The sequence below is a fragment of the Plecotus auritus genome (genome assembly GCF_963455305.1).
Source record: "Plecotus auritus genome assembly, chromosome: 9".
NCBI lineage: Eukaryota > Metazoa > Chordata > Mammalia > Chiroptera > Vespertilionidae > Plecotus > Plecotus auritus.
The window spans coordinates 132,232,253-132,242,840 of record NC_137783.1 but is presented as its reverse complement, the minus strand read 5'-3'; the positions used below and the strand labels follow the sequence as shown (position 1 = coordinate 132,242,840).

The following is a 10,588-nucleotide window of genomic DNA, read 5'->3' as shown; positions in this document are numbered from 1 at the left end:
AGAGGGAGAGAGAGATAGAAACATCAATGGCGTTGATCGGCTGCCTCCTGCACGCCTCACACTGGGATCAAAACTGCAACACAAGCATGTGCCCTGACCAGGATTCAAACTATGACCTCCAGGTTCATAGGCCGATGCTCAACCTCTGAGCCAAGATGGCCGGGCATAACTCAGATTCTTGATGCCTAAAAAGTGCAGATATTTCTAAAGTCTTCAGGCACTTTAAACTTTAAAATGCTCTGGGCTGTGATAGGAACAAACGATAAATGGCACATGGAAGCATAATTCATAAAGTTTTAACATGATCCCGTTAAAATGTCCAAGCTTCAATATAACTGTCATCTTTTGTACATCATTCCATCTGTTTTCATCTGCCTGAAAGCATTCCACAGTTGTTTGGGATTGATCTCACAAATTGTTTTTGGGAAGCTAGTCCCAAGATCCTGTGCCCTCAGCCTGCCTTCTATCACCCCAAGAAACATTGTTCTGATGAGACAACCAGAAACTCAATGATCTGCCTTTGGTATGTATGCAACTGCACAGTGACTGCACCACAGTGTGGAGCTACAGATAGGGTTTGGGCTAGTGCCTCTGATCATTTCCACTTTGGGAGAAATCTACCCTCCCTCCTTGCTGGAATGGACAACAGAGGTGAATGAATGAATGGAGGCAAAGAGCCTCTCCCTCTAGAGATGATGTGGAGGCACCCTTCTCTCAGTTCCCCAACTGTGCTTAAGGCCAGGGCATCACAAGCAAATTTATTAACAACCAAAGTTCAAGCCGCACTTGCTGGAAGAAGTTAGGAAAACCAAGGTTGCACCTCAGGTTTCTCTTTCTTCCTTTTATGTTTTCTTTTCACTGCTTACAATGAGAATATTTTATTTATTTATTTTTAATTAAATAGCAAAGAAAAGCCGTCTTCCAGGTGTCCTTCATGGAGCCAGTGGCGGTTAGGGGAGTGAGGGCTGGACATATCTATAATTCAGCTCGGGAATATTTCTCTTAATAATTAATCGAGCACCACAAAAGGAGGAGGCCCAATAAGGCCCTTGAACAAAGCTGCCAGCGGAGGACTACAGTGGCAGCCTCGGTGCCAACTGACCCGCCCAAGGTCGGATTTTCTTCAGCATTCCTGGCCCCTGGGTGTGCCAGTGCTTGGCCCCTCCCGGGGAGCGAGGGGAGGTGCGGGGAGCCGAGGTCACCACCTGAGCTTCTGTTGCCTTGAGTTCGCACTTCCCACTGCTATACTTTCTTTTGGTGTATTTGTGGGAATTGCATATTTACATCCAGGTCCAGGGCCATTTCACGCGCCTAATAAACAACCTGGGAGTCCATCCAGGGCTGAGGCTGCCGCCCTGGGCTCACTCGCCTGTCTCCCGGTTACTACAGTTTTTGTTGTTTAAGTGAGGTGGGGAGGTGGGTGAGGTTAGAGATCCGACCATTACGCTGAAGTCATATTTCTTTTTTGTAGCAACAGGTTCACGGAGGCCTCCTCCGCTCCTTCCAAAGCCTACTCTCCCCCCCAGCACCCCCCCCCCCGGCCCGTTCCAAGCCGGACTTCCAACCCGCCCCGAGCCTTCCTCCCACTCGGATGTGTGACCCCCGTGCGCAGCCTATAGCTTGGGCCTGATTCCTCCTCTGGGTGGAACACATATAAAGTCCATCTTCCTCGTGCCCTGGAGGTCGACCCGCGATGTGAGGCGAACAAACTCTGTGCAAGGGGGGCGGAGACCGAGGGGTCTGGGCACGCTCGCAGGTGTTGCCAGGGCTCTGGGCCCTCGGCCCCACCAGAAATGCACCTGAGCCCCCAACCCCACAAGCCCGTTATAGGGGTGGGGGTGCCACGGGAGCTGTAGAGACAGCGGGACAGGGAGAGAAGACGCCCAGAAGCACCCTGTTGTCAAGGCTGGACCTCCCAATCTCTCTCGGGGCTCCGGCTCTGTCGTCTGGAACCACATTTCAGCTCCAAAGGATAGCTCTCCCTCGGGGATTAGCTCCTCGCCGCCGGAGCGACAGCCAGGGGTTCCTGGAATGATTCCCAGTCTTTGCCCCAGCTTCGGCATGGGGGGGCCTGGCCAGTTTTGGGGGTGGGGGGGCGCGCTGGCAGTCTCCGCGTCGTGACTGCGCCCGCCCAGCTGCGCGGGAGGCGCCCTGGGCGACCAGCGTGAACGCCACACCCCCGGCCCGGCCCTGGCCCCGCCCCCGGCCGGCGCGCTCCCGGCCCGGGAGGCGTGTGCTGCTTCTGCAGCCAGCGCGAGAGGGAGAGGGATGGATGTTGGAGGAGGAATCCGGGCTTAACAAGTGATTGCTGCTATCTAGGATTTTGTTCTTTTTCTGGGGAACCTGGACTTCCTTTCCCAGGCAAGCCCTCTTGTGCGGAACTCCAGTGGAGCCAGAAGTCTTGGGGGGGGGGGGGGGGTCTTTCCCGGGGCAGCCCAGAACCGCACACCTGGGCTCCTGCAGCGAGGACTCTGTGCCCCCTGGCCAGGCAACAGAACTTGTTCCGTGGATATTTTGGAGCCTCCACCTGCCACACAGGCGTGATTCCTTCCACCCCCAAGAGCCTTCTTCCCCTCCTCCAGCTGTTGCAGCTTGAGGGGGGAAATCAAAACCAGCCGGGGGAATTGTCTTTATTTTAATATTTTGGACCCCTCCTGGGAATGGTAAGTGTGATGCCTCTCTTATCTTTCTTCCCTTTTCCACCCCTGGCTGTAAAGAAGCGGTGGGCATTTGAGGGACAAATAATATCGGGAATGTGACAGAAGGGCATGAATGGAAGGCGGTTAAAAATAAACCAGGAGGTGGGAGAAGGGAGGTGCAGATGCTGCGCGGCGCTCCGGGGGGCCAACAGTTGTTATTTTCTCAATCTCAGGGATGGGGTGCATGCGCCCTGCTTAATGTGCCCGAGCGGGAACCTAGGTCTGGAGGCGAGGGCGCGATTAAATATGTCGTTTCCCAACGAGGTGGTATTTAGATTTAGCATCGTTTTGCCTCATCCCAGACTCACCGGTTCCGTTCCTGTGGGAACAGCTGGTGGACGGGCTTGAATTGCTGCTTCTCCCAACACTTGGATTTGCGAGCATTTTCTGAGCATTTGAGCAACACATAGGGACTGTATAAATGGCGTGCGTTGAAGTGTATATTTCTCACGGTTGTTAGCCTTTCTGATTCTCTCAATCTCTCTTCTCTCTCTCTCTCACTCTCTCTCTCCTCCTCTCTGGTAAGGTTCAGGTACCACCCTAAGACAGTTGTGGAAATTAGCCCTGAGATATGAAAACAGCCTTGTTGTTGGGAGGTGGAAGGAGGAGAGGCAGGATGCTTGGCTGTTGTTTGGGGGACCAGGGAATTGGTAGTCTGCAAATCCTATTAGTTTGATGGTGTTAAAGAGGAAGGGAAATTTTCCTGCAAAGTGTCCCTCATAAAGGCTCCTGGGAGTTGGCTTGGATAGATTCTCCTAACATGAATACCTTGGGAAGGAGGAGAGATTTTAAACCAGTCTGATTTGTTGGGTGGAAGGATTTTTTTCTTTCTTTTTCTGTTCCTTTTCCTTTTTTTTTTCCTTTTCTCCTCCTCCTCTACTTTTTCCTCTTCCTCCTCCTCCTTTTTCTTTCTGTCTCTCTCTTTTCTTTAAGATTAGGGGTAGTGAGGTAGCTGGTAGCCAGTCAAAAGGAGGATGATTTGCGTTTTGTAGGCTGGGGGAGTTGGATAAACCAAACCTAGCAAACCTAAACTAAAAATTAAGAAATATTTGGTGTATAGCAAAAACAGAGCAGGTCTAGGTCTCTTGCAGAGTTAACTGTGAATGAGAAGACCCTCTAATGACCTTCTGGAAGTCAGTTGGATGGGAGAGGGGTATACATAGTATACAAATTTACAGGCACTTTGGTTCCACTGGGGCTTTATTTAAATAGTGTATTTTAACTGCTTTGAGGGAGTTGGGAAGTAACTGAGCAAACTCTCGAGCTATTTGGCCTGTGAAAGAATTTAAAGGACGTCAGCCTAACCCTCCACAATGAAAACAGATTTAGAGGCCTCCTGAGGGTAAACATTTCAGAGTATGAGATGATGTTAGGAGTCAGGCAAAGGAAGAAGAATGTCATTTGAGGCACCTTCACAGGTATATTTTCTGAGTTTCATGTCCCATTCAAGCTTGCCTCTTACCCTAGGACAGTGGTCGGCAAAATCATTATTAGTCAACAGAGCCAAATATCAACAGTACAACGATTGAAATTTCTTTTGAGAGCCAAATTTTTTAAACTTAAACTTCTTCTAACACCACTTCTTCAAAATAGACTCACCTAGGTCGTGGTATTTTGTGGAAGAGCCACACTCAAGGGGCCAAAGAGCCGCATGTGGCTCGCGAGCCGCAGTTTGCCGACCACGGCCGTAGGAGAATGTATTCTGATTGGGAAGGGATATATTTTTGCCACTTCCCTGCTTGTCATTTCATAAAACTCAGTGTATTTAAGCTTCTAGGGCTGACAGGATTCAGCAAGAAGCAAGCAGCAGGTGGTCAAGAGCCAAATCCCTTTAATGACTCCAGAAAACAATTTCTCTCTTGCACCCCAAGTGCTTCTAGTAATAGAAGCTAGTAGATGCCCTGAATTCTAACTGTCCTTATCCTCCCCAATTCTCTGGGCCACTCTTCTGCATTCTTAGAAGTCCTGTTGGATAAAATGAAAGAATGGAAGAAGCAAGACCAGACAGAAGATTGGGACAGGAGCTTTTATAGGTTCTGGTGGAAAAGTTGAGTTAGATGGACCTTGGGAAAGCTAAACTAAGGGAGAAGGAAGGCCAGGAGTACCAAGAGACAGTGGGGACAGAGCAGGCTGCAAGGAAGATGTGATCTGGAAGTGGTGGATTGGAAATAAAGGTGGAGAGAGAGAGAGAGAGAGAGAGAGAGAGAGAGAGAGAGAGAGAGAGAGAGAGAGAGAGGAAAAGTTGGGGGATGGGAGCTATGGATTAAATAAAAGGGGAGTATGATAGGCTGAAAACGAAGTCCACACAAACTGGGATTTAAAACATAAGGAGCTAATTCCTGGAAAAGAGTGTAGGAGGAAACATTGAGATGAACATGGAGGAACTGCAAGGAGAGAAAATGATTATTAGAGAAGTGGAAACTGGGATTAGCTCCTAGATTGTGGGTGGCAGGGACATGCTTCAGGGAGTCAGGAAGTACCAACTTAATACAGGCCATTGGTGAGTCTCCAAATGCCCGGATGTCCTCACATTCTATCCTTCCCCTACTTCAGACAGTGGTATAAGGACATACACATCCTTACAAAGTGGGATGGGGAGGTTGCATTAGCCTCAGTTTATAGACAGGTGATTGAAGCTTGTTCAAGTGCTGGAGCCTGGATTAAAAAAAACTGTTTTTCCGACTTCTCTAATCCTGAATCAAGGGGGGTAGGGTCGGGGGGGAGGACACTATATTCAGAAATATTTTACGAGTGGAAATTTTTTTAAATGCCTACGATCAGTGCATGATGGAAATAGCTATAAAGCAACAGCATTATTGTTGTGGAATGATGAAAGTGACAAGAAAATAGACTGAGCTGAAATAACATCCAAAGAAGAAGGAAAGAAGGATGTTTAATGAGAAGGAGATTTAACAACCTGCCCTGTGTTCCTTGGAAATTTATGGTTGCTTGGTGCTTTATATGGTTTGCTCGAGGACAAGAGAAAGAAGTGTATGTGAAGGAAATGCTGTTTGCTTTTTATGATTTGATTCTTCTTTTTATTTTTCTTCCATGCTTGTTTTCCTTCCTTTTTCAGGTGAAGTGCTTCTTCTGCATGATTTTAGCTGAAGGATACTCTGCATTTTCTTGATCTCTATGGAGACCTCAGAGCTGGGTTTGCCCCTGCTGACACCTCATCTTGCACCTTCTCTACCTCCCAAGGTCTTTGCCCCTGCCAATAGTTTGGCATTGCCCCTGGGTCCAGGAAGCCTGTGATGAACTTAAGGGGAGAGCCTGGAGGCTCATCCCGATAGGTGTGAGGGACAATGGCTGGATGTACTTCAAGTCTCGTGTTAACATGGGTTAAGCAGTCACTGGAAGGCAAGTGCTAAGACGAAAGGCTTATTTGCATTTTACTTAAATTTGATGGACTGAGCTTTGGACAGTTTCCATGGCAGAAAAATATATTCCATCTTCTAGGCACAACTGCTGGCTGTCGGAGACTTGCTGCCTTTGAATCTTGCAGCAGCATCACCAACCACATCCTTAGATGTATTTCCAAATTTGAACACCCACCCCAAAACAGGTGTCTGGGAGACGCGGACATTCTCTGACTTAGGCTTGAGAGTGCTAGGCTGTTCACCGGGACCAGCCAAGCTCTGAAGAGCCATGCCGAATCCCTGGGAAGACAGAGCATGGGGCGTGCTTATTTAAAAAAAGAAAATGCAAAGTTGGACTGAAAATATCCTCAGTCTTCCAAGCAATCTGCTTAAGGGTTCCAAACTTACCTTCATTTGGTGAGAAAAAAGAAAAGAAAAAAAAGCTGCCCTATTTTCCTTTCTTCTTCTACAACTGGAACCAGCCATTTCCCAAAACCACCACCATGGAGGTTGCGATGGTGAGTGCGGAGAGCTCAGGGTGCAACAGTCACATGCCTTACGGTTACGCGGCCCAGGCCCGGGCCAGGGAGCGGGAGCGGCTGGCCCACTCGAGGGCAGCGGCAGCGGCTGCTGTGGCAGCTGCCACGGCTGCCGTGGAAGGCAGCGGGGGTCCCGGAGGGGGCTCCCACCACCACCACCACCACCAGTCTCGGGGGGCCTGTACCTCCCATGACCCTCAGAGCGGCCCACGCAGTCACAGGAGGCGGCGACCGCAGCCTGAGAAAAAGAAAGGCCACCACCGGCCCAGCAGCTTCCCTCACTGCGCAGACCTGATGCCCAGCGGCTCGGAGGAGAAGATCCTGAGGGAGCTGAGCGAAGAGGAGGAGGAGGAGGAAGAGGAGGAGGAGGAGGAGGAAGAGGAGGGGAGGTTTTACTACAGCGACGATGACCACGGGGATGAAGGCTCCTACACGGACCTGCTGCCCCAGGATGATGGGGGCGGCGGTGGCTACAGCGCGGTGCGCTACAGCGACTGCTGCGAGCGCGTGGTGATCAACGTGTCCGGCCTGCGCTTTGAGACGCAGATGAAAACTCTGGCCCAGTTCCCGGAGACCTTGTTGGGGGACCCCGAGAAGAGGACTCAGTACTTCGACCCTTTGCGCAACGAGTACTTTTTCGACAGGAACAGGCCCAGCTTTGATGCCATCTTGTACTATTATCAATCCGGAGGCCGCCTGAAGAGGCCGGTCAACGTGCCCTTTGACATCTTCACAGAGGAGGTGAAGTTCTACCAGCTGGGGGAGGAGGCCCTGCTCAAGTTCCGGGAGGACGAGGGCTTTGTGAGAGAGGAGGAGGACAGGGCCTTGCCGGAGAATGAATTCAAAAAGCAGATCTGGCTTCTCTTCGAGTATCCGGAGAGCTCCAGTCCGGCCAGGGGCATAGCCATCGTCTCCGTCCTGGTCATCTTAATCTCCATTGTCATTTTCTGCCTGGAAACCTTGCCCGAGTTCAGGGACGATAGGGATCTCATCCTGGCTCTGAGCGCGGGTGGGCACAGTGGGCTGTTGAATGACACCTCGCTGCCCCACCCTGAGAGCTCAGGGCACACGATATTCAACGACCCCTTCTTCATTGTGGAGACAGTCTGCATTGTTTGGTTTTCCTTTGAGTTTGTGGTTCGCTGCTTCGCTTGTCCCAGCCAAGCTCTCTTCTTCAAAAACATCATGAACATCATTGACATTGTCTCCATCTTGCCTTACTTCATCACCCTGGGCACGGACCTGGCCCAGCAGCAGGGCGGCGGCAACGGGCAGCAGCAGCAGGCCATGTCCTTTGCCATCCTCAGGATCATCCGTTTGGTCCGAGTGTTCCGGATCTTCAAACTCTCCAGGCACTCCAAAGGCCTGCAGATCCTGGGCCACACCCTCCGAGCCAGCATGCGGGAACTGGGCCTTCTGATCTTCTTCCTCTTCATTGGGGTCATCCTGTTTTCTAGTGCTGTGTACTTTGCCGAGGCAGATGAGCCTACCACCCATTTCCAAAGCATCCCAGATGCATTTTGGTGGGCTGTGGTGACCATGACAACTGTGGGCTATGGGGACATGAAGCCCATCACTGTGGGGGGCAAGATCGTGGGGTCCCTGTGTGCCATTGCGGGTGTCTTAACCATTGCTTTACCAGTGCCAGTGATTGTCTCTAACTTTAACTATTTCTACCACAGAGAGACTGAAAATGAGGAACAGACACAGCTGACACAGAATGCAGTCAGTTGCCCATACATCCCTTCTAATTTGTTGAAGAAATTTCGGAGCTCTACTTCTTCCTCTCTGGGAGACAAGTCAGAGTATCTAGAGATGGAAGAAGGAGTTAAGGAATCTCTCTGTGCCAAGGAGAAGTGTCAGGGAAAGGGGGATGACAGTGAGACGGATAAAAACAACTGCTCTAACGTGAAGGCTGTGGAGACTGATGTGTGAATCCTGTTCTCCGTGCGCCACTGCCCCCTCGCCCCCAAGCCCAGCATCTCCAAATATATTTATGCATAGAGAGTGCAGTTATGAAAATGAAATATGCAAATGAATCCAACGCATACAGTAGTACACCATTTAATGGTTATACATGGCATAATTGTTATAAACTTGTATTACATATCAAATAAATGATGCATCTTGGAGAAGAGGGAGGCTTAAATAGGAGCAACTCAATCTTTATATTTTTTATTAGGATGCAAGAATTTTGCACATTAACTGGAAAGGTTGTTAAAAGTAAAGATGGCTTTGTGGAATGAGTGTGTGTGTGTGCTGTGTGCGTGTGTGTATGTGTAAGTAAATTGTCAACGTTTTTTAGTAATTGTGCAGTAATGGGAAAAGTTGGCATTTTGAAGTATTTACTATGTAAGAACTAATGAATTTGAACAGTCATTTATCAGTGCTTTAATAGCATCTCATGTCTTTGGATTCCATAGTTGTTTTTTAAAAATTGTTAAGAATTACTATGTAGAAAAAAAAAGAAAGTGAATTATTTAATAGCATATAGGTCACAATTCTATCTTGGATTTAATTAAAGTTTATTTTTAACTGGAAATTAACTTTTAAAAAGGCTGCAGGGGTCTTTAGAAATTGTTTATATTTTATTATTAATTTTGGGAAGATATGAGAGCAAATGCCTAATAATATGGGAGAAATCACATCAGAGAAAATGTAACAAGTTTTGTTTAGAAATCCCAGCATTGGATTTTTTTTTCTTTGCACTACTTTATATGCTGGAGATTGAGAGAGACTTCATACTGTGAATGTTTACTAATGTAACAGTTCAATGACAATCATTGGAACAATAATTTCTTAGTCCTATTTTATTGTTCTCTTCTTTTCTTTGTGTGAGACTAAATGCCACGAGATAACAGCACAGATTCCCTTCTCTTTTAAAATCTAAATAACTGATCTGCAAAGGGGCTATGACGTCGAATTTAGCAACTGAATTCTTTTGAAATCGGTCTGTTACAATGATGTTTCTGAAACCATCCTATTCTTCTGCCTTTAAATCCGGAACAATTTAACCAAAGCTAATGCATGCACTGAAAGAATTAATGAAGAAATAGATGCCCAGATGCTACAGTGATTATGGCTTAAGAGCTTTCTATTAAATGTATAACATAAGTGATAGATTTATTAAATTTATTTCTTTGTGCTGCTATATACGAGCAAAATGTGGGGATTCACCTCAGAATTTGGCACTCTATTTGCTAAAATTGGTATAAGAAAGAATTGTGTCAAAACATTTGCTTTCGACATCACCATCATGATTAAAGGAAATTATGACACATATAAGTGTTTAACTCACAACAAGGTGTTCTAGAACGTGAGATAACAGCTAGTGATTGGACTTGCACTATTAAGTTATAATGAAATATCGGTTAGCAAGCTCAGAATACGTAATAGGCCTTATTCTCTCCAGTGTTTCTTCAGTTTCTTTTCTTTGTAAAATGATTGTCCTAAGGTTTGGGAAAAAAGATACTATGTATCTCAGTACATAATGAACTCTAACAACTGTGAACTTTGAAAAAAAAAAAGACCCAGAATAACTTTTCTCAAGCTTTTTAACCCCAGACTATCATATGATAATAATATAAAATTTCCTCTCTTTTAATGATATTTAAAATTCAAAGTAAATCCAATGTTAGGTTTAAAAGCAAAGCTACTTCCTTCTCCCCATTTCTTCCCAACCACTTACAGAGAAACTCCACTTGAGAACACCTTGGAGAATGAAAAGCAGCAAGCAGAGGAGCTGATTGAATGTGTAGACCAAATATCTCTAGTGGGCAATAGAGAGTGACAAAACAAGGAAATGCCATCTTGAAACAAGACTTCGAAGATGGCATTATCCTCTATTTTGGATTAGAAGCAAAAAATGTAACAAGCATTACACTAGCCCTGTAAGGCTACTTAGGTTGGCCACTGTTTATTTGGAAAAGTCACCCTGTTAATCTCTGCACCACAGTTTCCTCAACAGTAAAAAAGAGGGCACATGATGCAT

The 10,588-nt window shown here is 47.2% G+C and overlaps 1 protein-coding gene across 1 annotated transcript; it reads left to right on the top strand.

Moving 5' to 3' along the window:
• Nucleotides 1-2,238: 2,238 nt before the first annotated feature.
• On the top strand, nt 2,239-8,732 carry KCNA4 (potassium voltage-gated channel subfamily A member 4). The gene is made up of 2 exons (XM_080687670.1): nt 2,239-2,663; nt 5,776-8,732. Exon 2 carries the CDS (start codon nt 6,562-6,564, stop codon nt 8,530-8,532), a length of 1,971 nt encoding a protein of 656 aa, XP_080543796.1. The 5' UTR covers nt 2,239-2,663; nt 5,776-6,561; the 3' UTR covers nt 8,533-8,732.
• Nucleotides 8,733-10,588: the final 1,856 nt, after the last annotated feature.